General features: G+C 41.1%; 1 protein-coding gene across 2 annotated transcripts in view; it reads right to left on the reverse strand.

Moving 5' to 3' along the window:
* Window positions 1-22,508, reverse strand: part of LOC140483589 (coatomer subunit gamma-1) — a 74,641-nt gene that overhangs the window by 34,662 nt on the left and 17,471 nt on the right. For both annotated transcript variants that reach the window (XM_072581823.1, XM_072581822.1), the window contains exons 3-9: window positions 19,896-19,976; window positions 15,281-15,352; window positions 12,871-12,950; window positions 11,203-11,278; window positions 6,810-6,902; window positions 6,424-6,510; window positions 4,902-5,056 (exon numbers count right to left, since the gene is read on the reverse strand). In XM_072581823.1, coding sequence (XP_072437924.1) covers window positions 4,902-5,056; window positions 6,424-6,510; window positions 6,810-6,902; window positions 11,203-11,278; window positions 12,871-12,950; window positions 15,281-15,352; window positions 19,896-19,976 — 644 coding nt within the window. The remainder of the gene's footprint in view (window positions 1-4,901; window positions 5,057-6,423; window positions 6,511-6,809; window positions 6,903-11,202; window positions 11,279-12,870; window positions 12,951-15,280; window positions 15,353-19,895; window positions 19,977-22,508) is intronic.

The following is a 22,508-nucleotide window of genomic DNA, read 5'->3' on the forward strand; positions in this document are numbered from 1 at the left end:
CAATCAAGTTTGTGAGACATGATTTCCCATGCACAAAGCCATGTTGACTATCCCTAATTAGTCCTTGCCTTTCCAAATACATATACATCCTGTCCCTCAGGACTCACTCCAACAACTTGCCCACTACCGGCATCAGGCTCACTGGTCAATAGTTCCCTGGTTTGTCCTTACCACTCTTCTTAAACAGTAGCACCATATCAGCCAACCTCCAGTCTTCCGGCACCTCACCTATGACTATCGATGATACAAATATCTCAGCAAGAGGCCCAGCAACCACTTTTCTAGCTTCCCACAGAGTTCTCGGGTACAACTGATCAGGTCCTGGGGATTTATCTACCTTTACCTGTTTCAAGACATCCAGCACTTCCTCCTCTGTAATATGGACATTTTTCAAGATGTCACCATCTATTTCCCTACAATTTATATCTTCCATATCCTTTCCACAGTAAATACTGATGCAAAGTACTCGTTTGGTATCTCCCCCATTTTCTGCGGCTCCACACAAAGGCCGCCTTGCTGATCTTTGAGGGGCCCTATTCTCTCCCTAGTTACTCTTTTGTCCTTAATGTATCTGTAAAAACCCTTTGGATTCTCCTTAATTCTATTTGCCAAAGCTATTTCATGTCCCCATTTTGCCCTCCTGATTTCCCTCTTAAGTATACTTCTACTTCCTTTATACTCTTCTTCAGATTCACTTGATCTATCCTGTCTATACCATATATATGCTTCCTTCTTTTTCTTAACCAAACTCTCAATTTCTTTAGTCATCCAGCATTCCCTATACCTACCAGCCTTTCCTTTCACCCTGACAGGAATACACTTTCTCTGGATTCTCCTCACCTCAGTTCTGAAGGCTTCCCATTTTCCAGCCGTCCTTTTACCTGTAAACATCTGCCCCCAATCAGCTTTCGAAAGTTCTTGCCTAATACCGTCAAAATTGGCCTTTCTCCAATTTAGAACTTCAACTTTTAGATCTGGTCTATCCTTTTCCATGACTATTTTAAATCTAATAGAATTTTGGCCGCAAAACCATGTGGAAAATTTACTCCAGTCGCAGCACAGGTCGCTGCGGTATACCCAACCTTTTCCCTATTCCTTTGAGTTTTCCTTATTGACTTACTATCGTGAGCGGAAGGGCAGATGGTTCTGAACACCGTCTCTAAACCCACAGAATGTTAAACGTTTCAAATGACACTACCAAAAACAGCAAGCCTCAAGCTATCAACAGTGTCTGAGATATCAATATTTGCCTTTGATCAAAATTCGATACTGTTGCACCTATTAAAATGGCAGTTCTTCAGCAGTTTTTTTTAAATCAAGTTCCTTATCACTGAGTCAAGACCATTAACTGGTCAAACTATCCTAGATGCTGATGATTACGTGTGCTAAAATGGCTGGAATACTGTGCTGAGCTTGCAAAGGCCTAACTGTCGCCTATTTATTAGTCAACTGTTCAATATTCTTTCAATCAGGATTAGTCTTCAGGCAAGAATTAATTTGAACACATAAGTTGTAGTGTTTCCCCCCCAATCATTTCTTCCCTCACCTTCTGGAAGTTTTGGCGAACTCTGAGGTTTTCTTCCTATTATATGTTGTCGGGTTGTGCTAACTTTGTGATCTGGCCAAAATCAGCCAATTCAGCACGGTGCAGAGATTAAACCAAGGAAATCCATGCTCCAAGCACTTCTCACAATGGATAGTTCTTTTACCCACAGGGAAAAATGCTGATGTGGAGAAGACAAAAGAAAAATAGAGTGCGTGCTAAGCACTGAACTCATTAACGCTTCAGTGTAATGGTTACACTTCTAATTGACATTGTCAAAAATTTGGCAAAATGGCTTTAAGTCACGCATGTTCATACATTAGAAAAATTAAAGTTATCAGATTTCATAGTGCCATCCCCTCTTACCAAGTCTGCTTCTGACTAGCTCTGTTTTGCAAAGATAAAGTGTTGAGTAATGGGGAAGACAGATTGCTGAGGACACTTGCTGTGCTTCCTGAGGGATTTTGGGCACCAGGATGGATGAGGAATTCAGAGCTGCAAATTTTGGATGGCAGCCTAAAGGTTCCTTTGGAGTTGGAGCGCCAGTCAGTGTTTTTGCAAGGAATGTTGCAAATGCATTGCTACTCGCCAATGAAGAGCTGAGACTCATTTTATGCGAAGATCATAGTCAAGAATCCAGTTTGAAAGTAACCTTCACTTCAATTTGACACTGCCACAAATATTAAAATGATCATTTTTCTACAGATTTTTTTCCCTTTTCCCTCTACCAGGGTTATTTGTGCATGAACCATGACAGTCAGTGTCGGCAGTTTTGCCAAATATGGAGCAGCTCAAAGCCAAGCCTGATCTCATGCTCACCAGGAATCAGCTGTAAGATGCCTGGCTGATTTTCCCAGTGACACAGAGACAGATTGTAGTGCACTAACCCAGAACGGACTACAAAACCCTCTGAGGCCTCTTTGGTCTGTGTGCGTTGAATGAAAAAAAGAATATGTGGAGGAGTCTAAAATAGGAGCACACAATCTCAAACTCAGAGCCAGGCTAATCAGAAGGGAAGTTGGGATACAGTTTCACACAAAAGACAATAGAAGCATTAAATTCCTCCACAAAAAAAAATACTAAATTCCACCCAAGTTGATCACATTAAATCCAAGGTCAAAGGGCTTTCTTTTCTAGACTGGGGCACAAAAGGATATGGAGCCAAGGCAGGTAAACAGTGTTTAAATATGAATCAGCCATGATCTCAATGAATGGTGAAACACTCAACAGCTTGAATAGCCTATTCCTATGAAAGGCCATATCTAAGAGAAACTATTCCAATCCTTGTAGTGTGTAAACCATCCTCTGGTTTATTTTATTCATTTACCGGATGTGGGTTTCACAAGATAAGCCAGTATTTATTGCCCAACCGTAATTGCCCTTGTGAAGGTGATGTAAGTGGTCTTCTTGAAACAGTGTAGTGCATGTGGTGTAGGTCTTTTTAGCAGACTTTTGGTAGCTATTATATTTAATGCAGTGGCTTGCTAAGCCATTGTAGTGGTTGACTCTCCAGTGGGTCAAGTGGGCCAGATCAGGTAAGCACAGCACCTCTCTCTAAATGATATTAATAAACCTGATAGGTTTTTATGATAAGTGACAATGATTACATGGTCACCACCAGACTAGTTTTAATTCCAGATTTAGTTACTTAATTGAAATTTCGCCACCTGAACTTATGTTTTACAGCATCAACATGATTATCCCACTGGCTCCTAGCAAGCATGGTGTTTAGGAGTCTTGATGTTTTTTGATGCATTTTGTGATTAAGTTAGAGCCATGGTACAATGATATTTTTAATTTTAGACCATGTTACAAACAAGCTCTCCCACATTAAGTAAAATGTGGCTAACTGCAGAGCTTAGTCCTCCCTGTGGTGCCCCTGGTGCAACTTCAAAATGTTATTCCATCTCATTTGCAGCAGTTGCAAGGAATAAGGACCAACTGCAATTTCTCAATGCACCAGCGGACAGCCCAATTAATATTAGGCTTGCTGGCGATACAAACAACACAAATGAGCATTTTGTTTAAATATTTTTCTAGTTCTCATATCAGCCTTCAAGTGGCATCTATGAGCGAAACGTTCAATCAAAATAGGAACCAGGGTTAATATTATAAAGCCCATACTGGGACCTGCATTCTTCATCCAAAGTGGTTCAAATATAGAACATGCCACCACAAAGAGAAGTTGAAGCAAACAGCACTGATGTATTGACAGGGACTGCCAGAGAGATAGTAATACTAGGATCTCCTGACAGGTTCAGATGAAGAAGAACCAGGAGAAAGTGCTTGTGGGGCAAACACAGAATACAGCACAGAAACAGACCCTTTAATCCAACTAGTCCCTGCTGATCATAATCCCAAACTAAACTGCCTGTGCTTGGCTCATAATTCTCCAAACATTTCTTATTCACGTACTTATCCAAATGCCTTTTAAACGTTGTTACTGTACCTGCATCCACCACTTTCTCTGGAAGTTCATTCCACATACAAACCACTAAAAACAGTTGCCCCTCATGTCCTTTTCAAATCTTTCCCCTCTCACCTTAAAAATATGTCCCCTATTCTTAAAATCCCCCACCCTAGGGAAAAGACATCTGCCATTCACCTTATCTATACCCCTCATGGTTTTATAAACTTCCAAGGTCACCTCAACCTCCTATGCTCCAGTGAAAAATGTCTTAGCCTCCCCAGCCTCTCCTTATAACTCAAAGCCTCCATTCCCATCCTTTCTTCATCCCAGCAAAACCTTTTCTGGACCCTCCCTTATTTAATAATTTCATTCCTAAACAGGGTAACGCAGAACTGCACACAATAGTCCAGAAGACATCTCACCAATGTCCTGTACAACCTCAATATGATGTCCCAACTATTATACCTTCATTACTCAGACCTTTTGTGTAAGTTCACTAAGCACCTCCTTAACCACCTTGACTACCTATGACACAAACTTCAAATATTTATGTACCTGAACCCCTCTAGGTCTCTGTTCTACAACACTACCCAAGGGCCAACATTTAATTGTATAAGTCCTGCCCTTGTTTGGTTTACCAAAAATACAATGCCTCACATTTATCCAAATTAAACTTTATCTGCCATTTCATAGGCCAGTTGGGCTGTATAGCCTGTTTCTGTGTGTCAATGCACTCCTATGCATTGAGATGGTCTAAACCCATTTCATACATGTTTCTTGCAAGCAGCAGACTTCTTGCTCATTATACGATTGAGGGAGACAGAGGAGAGAGCTATGAAAGGCACCAACTTGATCCTTGCTAGTTCAGTCAAGTGTGGGAGACCTTGTCACAAGTGCCAATTGGTACAACAGAAGAACATGGTTCATTTGACCCTGAAAAGTTCTCACTTGTCATCCTCCTCCAACAGTTTACTGGCGATGCGGATCATCATGCAATAGGCAAATGGTGACTTGAGGCCCTGGCGTGCGAACTTCGACACCATCTTGTTAACAGCAAGCCGGTCGTTTTTCCTGATGTGGTACAGTAGCCCCAGGGCATGATACTGAAAGAAAGGAGTGCAGTCACCCACTGTTTTGGAGGAAGTATACAAACAATATGCAGACATGGAAAAGTTAATAAGCTCTTTATAGTGGCATTTGTGGAGGGAATATTGTCTAGAATGCTGACAAAATCGCTGTTAAAATGGGAATTGTTGAATTCCTTTTGAACAGGTAGACAACCCAATAGATTACCATCTTAAGTAAAAAGCAGTAAGCCTGATGGTGCAGAACTCTCTCAATACAAAAACAGAAATTACTGTAAAAGCTCAGCAAGTCTGGGAGCACCTGTGGAGAGAAGTCAGAGTTAACAGTTTGGGTCCAATGACCCATCTTCTGAACAGGAGGTCTGGCAGCATCCTCTCTCCAAGGGTGCTGCCAGGCCTGCTGAGCTTTTCCAGCAATTTCTGTTTTTGTTTCAGATTTCCAGCATCCGCAGTTCTTTCAATTTCTTTTCAGCACTCTTATCAAATCCATCCATAATTTTCAAAATGGCTATTCAATCACCTTCAGTACTTTCTCTAAGTAGAATAATATCAGATTCTCTCATCTCTAATACCATTCTAGCAGATCTTCTGTACACCCCCTCAAAAGACTTGACATCCTTCCTAACATTTGCTGCTCAGCACTGGGCACAATACTCCAGCTACAGACTAAATGGTGATTTCTAAATTACTTCCTTGCTTCTGATCTCCTATGATCAATGCAGTCAGCTAATTCAACAGAAAAGTACAGATTCAATCTTGAGTCTTGAAGTGCAATGGGTTTAAGTAGCACACTGGGTAGCATACATACCCACTAACTTATAATCATAGAGTAATACAGCATGGAAACAGGCCCTTTGGCCCAAACTGGTCCATACTGACCATGGTGCACACTCAGCTAGTTCCAACTGCTCGCATTTGGTCCACAACCCTCCAAACTCATCCTATCCACGTACCTACTCAAATGATTTTTTTCAAAAAGTTGCTATTGTACATTCCTCAACCACTTTCTCTGGCAGCCCATTCCATACATGCACCACTCTCTGCATAAAGAAGTTGCCCCTCAGCTCCTTCTTAAATCTTTCCCCTCTCACCTTAAACCTATGCCCTCCAGTTTTCAATTCCTCATCCCTGGGAAAAAGGCTATAATAAGCTCACTCCACATTCCCCTACGTTCCAAGGATTAAAGCCCTATCCTGGCCAATCTCTCCCTGTAACTCATGCTTACTTGTCCTAGCAACATCCTTGTAAACCTTCTTTGCACTCTTTCCAGTTTAACTACGTCTTTCCTACAAGAGAGTGACCAAAACTGTACACAATACTCAATTTGTCAGTGTTATCAGTGAATAGTTTGCATCGACTTTAAATTGTGCAACCATTCGATTTACCTGCACCATAATGTTGTCACTGGAGGCTGCCTCTTGTGCTTCGTTCACCCAGCGCTTCACCACATCAAAGCCGGTCTTGAGCAAGTGCTGCAGGATACAAAGGAAACAGTGGATTAATGACATCCTCTTCCAACATATCCATCGAATGATATTTGCAATTGAATTTCAAAATCCCAAAGCAGCACGTACAGCATTTCGAGTTGACATGACAAATGTCATTCCTTCATAAAATGCCACTGTATAAAATCAGAGTAATGAATTACCAGGAAGTTAAAGTAATAAGAAATGGAGTCAGGCTGTGTAAATAACTTCCATATCAGGACAAGTCAGCATTATTCCTATACCAAGTTACTATGATATATTTTGCAACAGACAACAGCACTCACCAAGGAGGAAAGCAATGCTGAGCTGGAGACACTGGGCACTTTGTCCACGATTGCCTGCTTCATGTACCTTTCGATAGCTTGCAGCATGGTGCCCTTCAGGAATCATATAAGAGAGTGAATGAAAGAGATCCGAAACAGCACCTTCCAGAAGGTCAACACTTTAAAAACTAATGGGACAGAGAAGCCCAACTAATATTTCGTGTTTAAAACCAAAAGAACTGCAGATGCTGTAAACCAGAAACAAGAACAGAAATTGCTGGAAATTTTAATCCTGATTTCTCTCTACAAATGCTAACAGACCTGCTTAGCTTTTCCAGCAATTTTTGTTTTTGTTGTTAGTTAATGTTTAGTGTTTCTCAGTTCAACCCTACGGACTCCATACTTACTATTGTGTTAATTTCCTCTTTAACCAGCAGTGAAATTGCACTGCCTTTTCCTTTATGTCTGTCCTTCGATGTTCTGCTCCCATTCCTGGTCAACCTGCAGCCATGTCTCCCTAATTTTTTTAAGAGATTACTTACAGTGTGGAAACAGGCCCTTCAGCCCAACAAGTCCACACCGACCCATCGAAGCGCAACCCACCCAGACCCATTCCCCTACATTTTACCCCTTCACCTAACACTACGGGCAATTTAGCATGGCTACAATCTCAGCTACATAATTCTGTTTTCATCCAAGTGCATGATAAATTTATCCTTTTTTTTAGGCAGCACAGTGGCTCAGTTGTTAGCACTGCTGCCTCATGGCATCAGGCTACTGTGTTTGATTCCACCCTCGAGCGACTGTGTGGAATTTGCACGTTCTCCAAGTGTCTGCATGGGTTTCCTCCGAATGCTCCTTTTTCCTCCCACAGTCCAAAGATGTAGAACTCGGACTAAGCCCCACTGTCTGCTACTTGATCCTCCGTTTCCTGACCCACACGCCATAGTGAAGACTGGGGACAATATTTCATTGTCACTAACACTCAACATTGCAGCACCCCAGGGGTATGTACTCAGCCCCTACTGTATTCACTGTTCTCCCATGACCGCGTCAGCAAATACCAGACTAATGTCATTTACAAGTTCACTATTGACACCACCATAGTTGGTCAAATATCAGAAGGCGGTGAAACAGACTACAGATGGGAGGTGGAAGACCTGGAAAAGTGGTACACTGAGAACAACCTAGCCCTCAATGCCAGCAAAACCAAGGAACTCAATACTGACTTTCGGCAGGATGTTACTCATGCCCCCCTACACATTAACAGTACAGAGGTGGAACAAGTGGAGAGTGCCAAGATCCTCGGAGTGGTCATCCACAACAAGCTTTCTTGGACTCTTCATATGGATGTACTGGTTACAAAGGCTCAACAATGTCTCTTCTTCCTCAGGCAGCTGAGGAAATTTGGCATGACGGCAAATAACCTTGCCAACTTTTATAGGTGGGCCATCGAGAGCATTCTGTCACTACCTGGTATGGCAACTGCACTATTCAAGATCGGAAATGGTTACAGTGAGTGGTGAACTTGGCCCAGACAATCACAAAGGCCAACCTCCCATCTACAGATTCAATCTATCAAGCCCGCTGTCAAGGAAAGGCCGCCAGCATTCTCAAAGATCCATCCCACCCTGGCAATGTTTTTCTACAACCTCTACCATCGGGGAGAAGGTACAGAAGCCTGAACATATGCACCAGCCAGTTTTGTAACAGTTTCCACCCTACTGTTGTTAGAATACTGAATGGACTCTCAAACTCTTAGCATTTGCCTGTACCTGTGTTTTTGTTTTTGCCGTTGTTTACCTATTATTAACTATCTATGCTACTTAACTCTGTGATCTGTCTGTATTGCTTGCAAGTCAAAGCTTTTCACTGTGCCTCGGTACACGTGACAATAAATTCAAATCATTCATTCAATTCAAGTCAGGTGAATTGGTCTTGCTAAATTGCCCATAGTGCCCAGGGATCTGCAGGGATAGGTGAATTAGCCAAGGGAAATGCAGGGTTACAGTGACAGGATGGGGAAGGTGGATCTGGGTGAGATGCTCTTCAGAGGGTCAGTGTGGACTCAATGGGCCGAATGGACTGCTTCCACACTGAGGGGATTCTATGATTCTATGTGAATGTTTTTTGCATTAAGGCACAAACTTTTAAGGTTTACCTTTTTAACATTACATGGCCCATCCCCATTACTTTTCACTGTGACCTTGTTTGATCCAGGCCCTTGATTTCTCTGCTCAATACTTTTCTTAATCTGCCTTTGTTTTTGTCCTTGATTTCCCTTCCTCTGATTCTGTGCATAGGCTCCCACCCCCTGCCAACTTAGTTTAAAGCTTTCCCAACCACTCCAGCAAGACTCCCCCTAGAACAGTAGTGTCAATCCTGCCAAGCTTGTACTGGTCCTTGCTCACCCAGAACCGGTCTCAATGCTGCAGGAATCCGAAACCTACTGTTTCTACTCTGACTAACACATGGCACTAGTAACACACATAGAAACATAGAAAGTAGGTGGAGGAGACCATTCAGCCCTTCGAGCATGTACCACCATTCAATATGATCATGGCTGATCATGCAATTTCAGTATCCCATCCTCGCCCTCTCCCCATCCCAATGATGCCTTTAGCTGCAAGGACCACGTCCAGCTCCATCGTGAATATATCTAGCGAAATAGCCCCAACAGCTTCCTGTGGGAGAGAATCCCACAGGTTCACAACTCCGAGTGAAGAAATTCTTCTTCATCTCAATCCTGAATGGCTTACCCCTTATGCTTAGACTGTGACCCGTAGTTCTGGACTTCCCTGATATCAGGAACAAGCTTCCCACATCTAGCCTGTCCAGGACCAGGACCTTTTGCAATATTGCTTGTAGGATATCACTTTTTAAAAAAAATTTGCTGTTTGGCACCTCCGCTTGATTCACATCTGCACTGAGAAGAGTGCAAAGCTCTTCGAAATTTCGAAGCTTTAAACCATTCTTGCTTTCACAGATCCTTACAGAAGTAATAAGAGTTGACAAGAGCAGTGGGCAAGGACAGCAATAGGGCTAACCTAGTTTAGAAGAGTTTTACTTAACCATCTAAATTAAAAACACACAGTTGCAATAAGAACCCCAGGGCTTAAGCATTCAAAGACACACTGGCCAAAGATGGAGTAATGAAAACCAAGGATGTACAACAGGCCAGAAGTGGAAAACGATATAATAAAAAAAAACATTTTAGTCAGTTTCATCCTCACAACGTAGATTAACAGATCTATTGAGAGATGGCTTTAACAGTTCTTCTGCTATAGTTCTCCACCTCGTAAGCATGTTATTTACTTTTTTAGATATAGTTAAGGTGACTTATAATGTACTGAAATAGCTTTATTTTTCTGTTTTTGAAGTTCCATTTAAAACATTGCTGCCTTGAAGAAATGTTTTCAGACCTGTTTTAAAAAAAGATAATCAATATATATTGACCGAGGCATGATAAACTATCTGCGCTGAATCACTCCCTGCAGCTTTTTTTTAAAACCCTGATGAATGTACGAACAGACCTATGGGTTTGCTACTGTGGAAAATTTATCTTGAACAGTTAGCCTGATAGCTTAAGTGTCTGGTGTTACATAAAGACACTAAAACCTGTACAATTCCAGGTCTCTAGGAGGACTGCAGATGCTGGAGATCAGAGCTGAAAAATGTGTTATTTTGGTAGCCTTGGCCCTACCACTGCAATCTCAGGACGTGAAAATAGAGTCAGGGCTCCTGACATCCTCCGACTCCAAATGGAGAACGTCCCTTTGATCAATGGCACTGGGTCAAGAAGACTTCAAAAGGCAGAGAATATTAGGGAGGAAACCCCAGGGCTTAAACATTCAAAGACACACTGGCCAAAGATGGAGTAATGAAAACCAAGGATGTACAACGGGCCAGAAGTGGAAAACGATATAATCAAAAAAACCTGTCAAAATACATGTGAAAACAGAAATACATCTCTTCAGAAAAAAAACTGCCTTATGAATACAGACAATTACACTTTCAATGCTTACAACTATGGGCAGTGATGTCAGTATTGGGAACGAGAACATATGTTTTTCATAATTAAATCTCTGAGCTGGTTAGATGCAAGATGAAGAAATCTCTTGCTGTATCCCAGCAAGGTGTTTCAAATTCCACTGCACCAATGTAATCATTTCAGCAGCAGCCAGAATCTGAACCCAGTCATTCCAGGACCATTCTATGGGCAACACCACCCATTTCTACTGGAAACTAGGCAGACAATCTTCAATTTTGAGTCCTTACTGCTGCGGAATTGAGATTCAAATAGAAGGAGACATTGCGTTAGTAACAAAAACTCTTTTATAATTTGATTTTTAAAACATTATCATCCTATAAATTATGTCCACATGCAGGTCTGCCTTTTGAGCACGGTACTTACATCAGTAATTTTACACAGTGCTCTCACAGCAGGTCCCCGATAATTGTCTTCTTTCCCAGTCATGTCTTTAGTCAGGCTAAAGGAAAAAAATATATAGAATAACTGAAGCAATAACTTAGCTAGATTGCAAAAACCTAATCCTCTTAACTGTAACTATAAAGAGTATTCCTTTTCAGGCTAATATGATCAATTAACTGTCAAACCACATACATCTGTAATGGGGGCTGTTTATTAAAAAACACTATTTAGATGTCGGGAGGAAGGAAGATTACAACTTGCATGGCGCTTTTTAAGAGTTCTTTAAAGTCAATACATCATTTTACAACACTGTCACTGTTGTAACTTAGCATTATTGCAGATAATTTGGCCACAGTAAGATCCCACAAACAGCAATGTTGCTAAAGGGATAAATATCGTCCAAGACTAAGGAAAACTCCTCTGCTCTTCTTACAAAATAGTGGGATCTTTTATACCCACCAGAAGCGCAGGCCAGGCCGCCCTAACCTCTCATGTGAAAGCCAGCATCTTAGGGTTGCACCAGCAAATGAACCAAGAATATGAACTCAAGCACCTGGACTGAGCACCGAAAGCTGCCTATTGACTTTCAATGAACTATCTCCGACCCAGACTTGCTTGTTCCAAGAAACTTCCATGTTGTGCATCTCCCTAACTTTCAGCTTTCTTTTCTTACAATCTGATCAGACCTCAAATCTGTTTGAATAGTCCTCCTCACAAATACTTTCAAAAACATGTTGATTGGTCATTTGCAACAAGTACATGGAGAGAAATTAATATAAGGTAGTCTTGACTAAAAGGTGCTCAGACGCTGCAAGGTCTTTACATCTTGAATTAATTGGACCAGGAGAAATATACCATTGTAAAAAAAAAGTAAAAGAGAAGTGTTACTGTGGAAACAGTATACTGTGTGATGGAGAGTAAATGTTATTAACAGCCCCTGCCTATGAAGATTGTATTGTCTGCAATCGGTAGTATAGTCATTGTGGTTTGATTTATTTCCCATAAACTAGTAACAATCAAAATTACAAGACACCGGAACAAAATCACCCTGCAGGTAAATTTCTATAGCATATGGTATTCCTGCATGTTGTATTTTACTGACTGAAATTCTCTGTGTGTTAAAGTTGCTATTTCAACAGCTTTTAAAAAATTTATTATAAACTGGCACTGGCAGGAGCTCCATACTCTGGCACCTCATCCAAATGTTTAAGCAAAGTCTAACAGGACATGAAACCAGGTCAGCGAGGAAAAGGAGCAACAGGTAAACAGGCCAACAAGAGCAAAGTCAACAAGAAAGCAATCCCATAAACACTCTGCTCATATGTACAAGCCACTGCCAGACGAACAGTGACAAGCTTCATGGACTGCAGTCTCTTACTCTTTCAGTACAAAGGAACGTGGGTCCACAGACCAACTTTAATTCATAAGACCATAAAGTACAGGAGTAGAAATAGGCCATTCAGCCCATCGAGTTTTCTCCACCTTTTAATCATGGCTGATACCCTTCTCAATCACATTCTCCGACAAGACCGTAAGATATAGAAACAGAATTGGGGAAGGAATGGGCAAACAGCCAAGTTAGGAGGATAAGGGAAAAGCTGAAGCCGAAGTGTTTTAACTACCTGCTAATAGATTCCCTGTGATACTAACCTGCTGGTAACGATGATGACATCCTCAGCAATGTTAGCCATTTCTTTGATTGTCAGGTAGCACATCCTTCGTAGGGTCGGCTGATCCAGATAAAAAGCAGAAACAAAACTTAATTCTTTGACATCCCATGTCAACAGTTTTCAGCAATAATTATTTGACAATGTGTGCATAAAAATTAGTCAGTTCCTTTACTTCATTGAACAGATTTAGAAAAATTAATCTAGGAAGGGGTAGGTTTGTATTTGTTTAGCATCCTATTAAGGAGCAATCCTCGTACAATAAATTACTTTGTCTTTACAATATAATAACTGTAAAGCCAATCACAGCAGACATAATTTGAAACCACAAGATTTCACAATGAATGTAAGTTATTGAGCAAAACATAATCCAAACGAGACAACATTGTCCTGCTCGTCACCAGTTTTCAGTAGACATGATTCTATTCCCTCTCTACATCCTGCTCTAAAATGAATCCTGTTGAGGTCCCAATGCTATATGATAATATCAAATAGATACATAAAGGTGTACACCACAGACACAGACCCTTTGGTCCAACTCATCCATGCCAACCAGATATCCCAAATTAATCCAGTCCCATTTGCCAGCACTTGGCCCATATCCCTCTCAACCCTTCCTATTCATGTAACCATCCAGATGCCTTTTAAATGTTGTAATTATACCAGCCTTTACCACTTCCTCTGGCAGTTCATTCCATACATGCACCACCCTCTGCATGAAGGTGGTGTCCCTTGGGTCCCTTTTAAATTTTTCCCCTCTCACCCTAAAACTATGCCCTTTAGTTCTGGACTCCCCCACCCCAGGGAAAAGACCTCATCTGTTTATCATCCATGGCCCTCGTAATTTTATAAACCTCTATAAGGTCATCTATCAGCCTCCAACGCTTCAGGGAAAACAGCTCCAGCCTATTCAGTCTCTTCCTGCAATTCGAATCCTCCAAGATTTACATCCTTGTAAACCTTTTCTGAATCCTTTCAAGTTTCACAACATCCTTCCTATAGGAGGGAGACCAGTATTGCACACAATATCCCACAAGTGGCCTAACCAATGTGCTGTACAGCCACAACATGATGGTGATTGCACTAAGATGCTCAGAATGTCCTCTCTGGATGACAGTCACCAGCCCGGCCCTTCACCTTTGATCCAGCCTCAGACATCTCAGAGCCCCCTTAATGGTATCAAAGCCAGCTTTCTATCGACAAGTGTCAAAATGGTATCTCCTCCATCCAACAGCCGCTGAAGTCCACCGAGAACATTCTAATTCATACAAGATAATGCCATTGAGGTTAAAACAAAAGCAAGGAGGCCAGTTGTTGCTGGATGAAAAAGAACTACAGTCCATCTCAGTCACCTTCTGTCATACAAGTGGCTGTGTTAGACAATAATGGCAGGTTTGACACTTCAGAACAGTCAATTAGTCTGTAACACAAGGCAGGGAAAACCCCTATTGGAGTATTTTGCGGACAATGGGTTCAAAGCCATTTCCTCCCTCGAATATGCATTATCACGTTTTAATTCCAAATTACAGGGGGGGGGGGGGGGCAGAAAAGGAAAGAGGGGCTTTTATCGGTCGTGAATAGTCCTAGTGTTGCATTTATTTTCGTCCATGCATTGTGCTGTGATTGTATCTACAATGCATGGACTGCATCTGTTCATTGAAGCATTTCACCACTGCCTTCTCAAAGACAATAAATGCTCGTCTTACAAATGACTGCAGTTTTGGGTTAACATGAAAGAATCAAAGTGACATGTGACCTAAAAAATTGCTAATTATAAATCTTTAGCATACTTACAAGGATCCACTGAATGAGTAAATCATTTGATCCTACAAATTTCTGATCTGCTTTACCACGAGAAACGTATAAACTGCCTGTGATGTCAATTTAGTCACACAATCGCAAACAATTCATTATCTGTGATTTCTAAATTTCATTTAAAGACCCAACTAAAATCTAAATTCGGCAACAGTAAGTGCTTTCACAGTTTCTATAAAATAGAAGGATGGGTCTTTGGAAGTTTTGTTGTTGGGAACAGTAGAATAAAATGTGCTGTGCTTGAGATAGGCACTTTGGACAGTATGTCACAAAGGTAGAGTACTGGTGGCTGTAATCTGGTCATTAGTGGTGGAATCAACTTGAAATGATGAACCACACATGAAACACACTATTTTCAAGCATTGTTCACTGGAACACATTGGTATAAATAACCCAGTCAAAAAACAGGCAGAGTTTTTTCCCCCACCAGCAGTTAATAAAAGGTAGTCCCTGGGTTGCAAACAAACTCTTAGATTCCATTCACAACTTGATTTCTACACAATCGGAAGCACAATGCACGATAATATAAAGCAGCCGTATTGGTTCGCATTTGTAAATTGGAGACCTCCTCTACTTACATCATTTGACTGGAAGAGCTTAGTCATGGCAAAAAATGCCTCTGTAGCCTCTATGGAACCAAAATGCTCCCCCTGTATAAAAATAATACAAGAACTCAATTTTTTCACTTTAACAGAGCATGAAATAGTAAGGTAATTTAATAAATAGTGGCTTTCCCGTGTTTAACCTTTACATGAAAAGAATAACATGTCAGATCTTAGTTTCAAAAGTATCCTCTGGACCCTCTCTATTACTAACCTCAGCAGCCTTTTCACCCAGCCTTGTCCTTCTCCTGGACCATATCTCAATTCATTGTGAAACCCTTTCTCCCCAATTACTCAGTTTCCAAACTAGGACCAGTTGTCAGCCAACGTGTAATTAACTACCTTTACTTCAGCAAACTTTATGAGCTACACGTCTGCCTCTGTGGGGACTTATTCTCAAAGAATCACTATTTTTAACTTCTTCCAACAAAATCATTTAAGATTTGCAAGGTCTTGTTCAACCTTCATCAATTTATATCATACTCTCTCTAGTAACTTTATTAAAGGTTTGGCTATTTTCAAATTTCTAACTTTAGGCTTGTGCCAAATCATACACATACAAAAATGCACATTTCACATGGTATATAGTGAACTTTAAATGTGAAATCTTCACAGTGTCCCCATAAAATTATCACCAGCTAGGCACACTGTAACCAGCACTCACTCCCTCCAGTCACTTCAGGTCTGACAGCAGGAATTTCCAGAGATCCCTTTGCTTGACTCCTGTAATACCAGTCCACTTGGCTCTGGTAAAACAGCCCTGTTCCAGGAAGGCTGTTTCATCTACTATTGAAAGATTTTATACATAAATGTTTTTATTTTCAGCACCAAAACCAACTGCAGTATGCCTCCCAGTCACCTGTCTATGTGCAAACTCGCATTTTCATCACAACTTAAGTCACATGCTCACTGTTCAGTAACTTGGGGGAAATAGATTTCTCTGACCGTAATCCACTCTGGATTCAAAAGGTACCATCATATAAAGAAAACAGATGTTTCACAAAGTGCAAGGTTCATCACAACTCTCAATTGTTAATAGCATAAAAGCTGCTAGTTTGTCACCATGGTAGTTTTATGAAAATTGGAAGTGGAAAAAAAAACTGCTGACAAATAAGAAAACGGTGCAAACAGTTCCAAACTTACCCTTTTAAGAATTTTACTTTGTTTTATTTATGAAGATCCAAATAATGTCATTTTTATGACTTGGGTTATAGCCAGCTGCACGGGATTTTTCATTGGGAACAATTATTTTAAAAAAACCTCCCACACTGAACATGCTGCAGTTTGAAGGTTAGCACCTTAAAACTAACTTAAAATGCAAAAGGTCTGTTCGTGAAGCACCAGCACCACCTGTTGTCGACAAGTCAGTAATACATCAGAAACAAATTGAAAGGCAAAACTGCTCCTGAAGGGCAAATATATTTGCATATTTTCTCCATCATACATCTCTAATTACAACAGTCAAGTACACTAGTGATTAATATGTCCAGATGCTGCAATCAAAATGTACAGCAATCATTAAATTGAATAAAAAACTGAATTGTATCAGTCAACTCGGAGAGGTATTGGGCAAAATGGCTTGCTTCTGTGCTGTAAGAACTGGGTAATACCAATTGATGCCAAAACAGTTGCACGATGGAAGGTCAATCTATACCTTAGTTATGGGGGCCAGTTTTGGCTATCAGATAAAAGAAAACTGAGACTCTGCAGAATGCAACTCTGCAACTTATGGTTATAAGATTGGTCTATATAATGAGAAAGACTGGAACAAACTTGGATTTTCACCACTGAAGTAAACAAAAAGGGGTTTTAGCATGGATGAATAATGCAGGAAAAAATACTTCTGGACTATTCCTTCAAGATAAACAGCAAAATTTGGGCAAGGTAGCAGAGTTCAACTTGGGGATGCTTTCCCCAGGCATTCTTCACAAAGCTTTTGAAATATGGCGCTCCCCATTTGATACCAGAAGTTAATAGCCTGCAATCGTGAAGTGACTGAGATGCTGTGAATGAGGATTGAGGGAGAAGAGACACGCCCACAGGTTTGTCTTGAGTAGATAAGTGAATGAAGAGGACTCGCCATACACATTTATCCTTTTAAACGCCTTTCCATATCCATAATGGATTCAGAATCTTTCAAAAATCTGTATAATCACACAGCACAGCTCATTCAGTCCTCTGTTTCAACTCTTTGAAAGGGCTACCAATTAGTCTTCCCCACCTCACTCTTTCTCCATCGTCCTGCAAATGCTTTCCTTTAAGTATTTCATTTTCCCCCATTTACCAGTATCTTGCTTAATTGAACAACTGCACTTAACAGAACATTTATGTTGCTGAAGCCCCTCACGAGTCATTATAATTGTCTCAACAGGATTTGGAAAAAAACATTCTTCCAGGCAGCAAAAACACTGCATTACCTATTTTACAAAACTTACACAAATTCACTTTGAAAAGTTTTACCACGGCTTTAGGGATTACATTATTCAAGCAAAACATTTCTAATCACCACAGTTTATAATGGGCGGCACGGTGGCTCAGTGGTTAGCATTGCTGCCTCATAGTGCCAGAGACCCGGGTTCAATTCCCGCCTGTGTGGAGTTTGCACATTCTCCCCAAGTCTGCGTGGGTTTCCTCCGTGTGCTCCGGTTTCCTCCCACAGTCCAAAAATGTGCAGGTTAGGTGAATTAGCCATGCTAAATTGCCCCTAGTGTTAGGTGAAGGGGTAAATGTAGGGGAATGGGTCTGGGTTTCTTACACTTCAGGGGGTCGGTGTGGACTTGTTGGGCCGAAAGGCCCGTTTCTACACTAAGCAATCTAATCTAATAAAAGTAACATCCCTACATTTAAAGGTAATTACATCTTGGTTCGGAGGCTCACTGAAGATATTACCTACTATGGTAATGAAATGTCTGAAAATAAACCTTCCAGCTCAGCAAGCAAACCTGCATCCAGAATCTCAACCTGAAATACAAATCTTCTCAAAACTCAGTAAATACACCTAATCAGTAGCTTAGCAATAACAAATCAATGACTACCACCTGATGAAGGAGCAACGACCCGAAAGCTAGTGTGCTTCCAATTAAACCTGTTGGACTATAACCTGGTGTTGTGAGATTTTTAACTTTGTATACCCCAGTCCAACACCAGCATATTCAAATCATGGTCACAAGACAGGACACTTCCAAGCTCATCGGCCAATAGCAAACCTACTATCCAAGGGACTTACAAAGTCCATTTTGGGTCCATGTCATTTTATATCCCTTGTTTGGAAAAAATAATCAATCTCTCTCGCGTTTTGTGGGAGAGTGTACCAGATATGAACCACATTTCCAATGAAGAAGTGTTCTCTAACTTCCCACCTGAATGGCTTGGATCTATTTTTTCTTTTAAGATCATACTCCTCAGTCCTACAGCAGAAAATTTATTTTCAGTTAACTCATCAATTGCCTCCTTGATCCTAAAGGATCTCAATCAAATTACCCTTTAACCATCTATAATTTTGTTGACTACAAACCCAGCACATGTGCTAAGGAATTGTAAAAGTGAAAAAGCAAGCAGAGATGCATTCAAGTTACACAAACACAAGAGGAAGAATGGACCATAAGGATGAGATGAAGTAGTGTCAGAGGAGATTCATAAGAAGCATAAACTATAGGTTACATACCAGTCGGTCCATTGCTGTGCTGCACATTCCATGTAACTATAAAACCCACAAAATCTGTACAGCTATTTTTAATCTGCTGGGGCCATTTTTGGACAAAATCATCATTGCTGGTAATTCCTTGCATCAGTACGACCACCACCTCAATCCCCCTCTGCTCTACCTGATACCAGACAGCGTGCAGTTCTGATAGCAGCTCATTGTATGCTGCGTAAAAGCAACTTCCAATCACTGTCTGAATCAGATTATGTTGAGCAGTTTATTTTCTCTGGAGCAGCAGAGACTGAGAGGAGACTTGATGGAAGTTTATAAAATTATGAAACGTATAGATAGGGTTGACGGTCAGTCTTTTTTTCCCCCAGAGTTGAAAAGGAGGCATACATTTAAGGTGAGGGTGGATATTTCAAAGGAGATGTGAGGGACAAGTTTCTTTTTAAAGATTGTGAGGTGGTAGTGAAGGCAGAATGATAGGGGCATTTGAGAGAGTTTTAGATGAGCACATGAATATGCCAAGAATCGAAGGATATAGACTAAGGGCAGGCAAAAGGGATTAGTTCAATTTGGCGTCATGTTCGGCACAACATCATGGGCTGAAGGGCCCAGTTCCTGTGCTGTACTGTCCTATGTTCTGATTGCAGTCAACAGCCAGGGACCCATGTTTTCTGTTAACTAGTTCTTAGAAGCAACACTTGGGATTTTCCACCAATTACTGAAACTAATAGCTTCTTCGTTTATAGTCTTCACTACACAGCCTCACATTTACGCACACTTTGTGGCCAAGCTTCCCAACATTGATCCTGAATGAGTCTTTCAGATTGACATGATCAGTTACAAATGGTTCAAAGGTTCACGAGTACAGTTCAAATAAATTACTGGGCAACTGTTCAAAGTTCAAAGATTATTTCTCGAAGATACAGCAAGAGGCCTAACCTGATTTATCAGATACAAGATCTTGGTCAGAATGTGAGCACATTTCCGAGGATTGATGGGAGTTTCGTTAAACACTCGAGCCTGCAACAAAACAATAGTAAAAACATAAGTAGTGTATGCTATGAATCATTAACAATCTCAGCAAATCCACATAAAATGAACAGGCAGGTTGAGAATACCCATTTAGTCCATCAAATCTCTATTTATTACCTGATCATAAAATCTAATGCAGTTTCCTGCACTAATTCAACCACTCATGGCAGACTTTGATTATCTCTTTCTTTGGAATAAAACAACCAGATCTGTGATTATAAAGAGCTTTGCCTGTAGTCTCAATAGATTTTGAATCAGCTGGGTAAGGCGAGACAAAAGCAACAAGATAAAATGTTTCAGTGAGTTAATGGGAGAAAGCAGCACTTCACAGCATATTGCTGGCTTCCCTCTGAAGCTATTCAGTTAAAACCACACATCAGCATGTACACACACACACATTTCAAAAATTACTCCTCTAATTCTTTTCAGAAAGGAGAAAGTTGAGGACGACTTAATAGAAGCATTTAACAATACAAATTTATTTGGTAGCCAGATGCTTAGAAAACTGCGAACTATAAATAAGAGTCACTAATAAACCCAAAAAGGAACTTAGCAGAAATCTGCTAGCCCAGAGGGCATAGAACTTGCTCCCACAAGGAGTAACTGGGGTGAAAAACATAGATGCACTTAACAGCATGCCAGATAAACTCTTAAAGAAGGAAGAGAAGGAGAATTGTCTCGAATATGATGGCGGTAAGCTTCCTTCTTGAACCGTTGTAGTCTTCGGAACGTACGGACATTCAATGCTGCTCGGAACGAGTTCTAGGATTTGTAGCCAGAAAAAAATGAAAGAAAGCAATATAGTTCCAAAGTTAGCATAGTGTGGGGCTTGGAAGGAAATCCACATTCATGACGTTTCCATGCAGACACTGTCCTTGCCCTTCTAAGTGGTAGAGGTCATGGGTTTGGATGGCATTGTTGGAGGAGCCTTGGTGAGTGATTGCAGTGAATTTTATAGATGGTACACACTGCTGCCAGTGTTGCTGGTGATGAAGGAACTATTAAATATTAATGGGCAGCCAATCAAATGAGCTGAACAAAAACAGAACTGCAAATGTGTAAATCTAAAACACAAACAGAAATCACAGGAGAAATTCAGCAGATCTGGCAGCATCTTTGGAGAGAAGGCAGAGTCAACATTTTGAGTCCAGTGACCATTGACCAAAATAAGCTTTCCAGCAATTTCTATTTCAATCAAGTAGACTGCTTTGTTCTGGATGGTGTCAAGTTTCTCAAGTTGTTGGAATAGCATTCATCCAAAGAAGTGGAGCATATTGCACCACATTCTTAACCTGAACCTTGCAGAACATAGACAAGCATTAGGAACATAGGAAGCAAGTTAGCCACTACAGAATTCCAAGGCTGACCTGCTCTTATAGCCATTAATTTATATGGCCTGTCAAGTCCAGTTTCTGAACAATGGTAGACCCCTAGATGTAATACATTCAATATCAAATGCCAACAGTTATACTCTGTCTTGCTGGACAGGTCATTGCCTGACACTTGAAGGGCACAATTGCTACTTGCCACTCATTATCCCAGGCTTGAACGTTGCCCGGATCTTGCTGCATATAAATATTTCTGGTTCAATACCCAAGTATTCACAAATGGTGCTGAATGTTGTGCAATCATCAGCAAACATCTTGATGAGATTGGATTAGATTCCTACAGTGTGGAAACAGGCCCTTCGGCCCAACCAGTCAACACTGACCCTCCAAACAGCAACCCACCCAGACCCATTTCCCTCTGACTAAATGCACCTAGCACTATTGGCAATTTAGCATGGCCAATTCACCTGACCACAGCACCCGGAGGAAACCGATGCAGACACGGGGAGAATGTGCAAACTCCACACAGATTGTCACCCGAGGCTGGAATCGAACCTGGGACCGTGGTGCTGTGAGGGAGCAGTGCTAACCACTGAGCCACCGTACTGCCCTGAAGTAGCTGAAGATGGTTGGGCACTTCTCTCCCCACCATGGAATTCAGCGATTTTGCTGATGCTTGATCCATGCAGCAGAGATCAGGAACCAAGTTTTCCTGACAGAACCGAAACTGATCATCAGTGAGCAGGTTATTCATTTGCATGCGTTGATTGATAATACTGCTGATGACCCCTTCCATCACTTTGTTAATGTTAGAAGGCAGCCTGACAGGGTGGTAAATGGCTGGGGTTGTACTTGACCTGCTTTTTATGGATAAGAATTGATATAGTGCACTCATGCAGGTAAATGCAGATGATTTAATCACAGTCTTGACAATAAGCTGCATGCACTACTCAATACTGAAATCAGAATGTGGGCATTCGCATTAATTGGTGCTCACTGTAAATCCTTTGCCTCTACATGTCATCATCTCTACTTATGTGACTTCCTACTGCCACTCAAATCTAGCTTCACAGAAAGCCTCGATCCTTGCAAGCGAAAGGGAAGGCCACCAGCCCTGTGCACCCAACAGTGGGAGCACATTTGAGCTGGGCCTTCAAAGCTGCAGTATGGAAATCATGAATGGTCAGCATTC

Source organism: Chiloscyllium punctatum, chromosome 12 (assembly GCF_047496795.1).
Source record: "Chiloscyllium punctatum isolate Juve2018m chromosome 12, sChiPun1.3, whole genome shotgun sequence".
In the NCBI taxonomy this organism is placed as follows: Eukaryota; Metazoa; Chordata; class Chondrichthyes; order Orectolobiformes; family Hemiscylliidae; genus Chiloscyllium; species Chiloscyllium punctatum.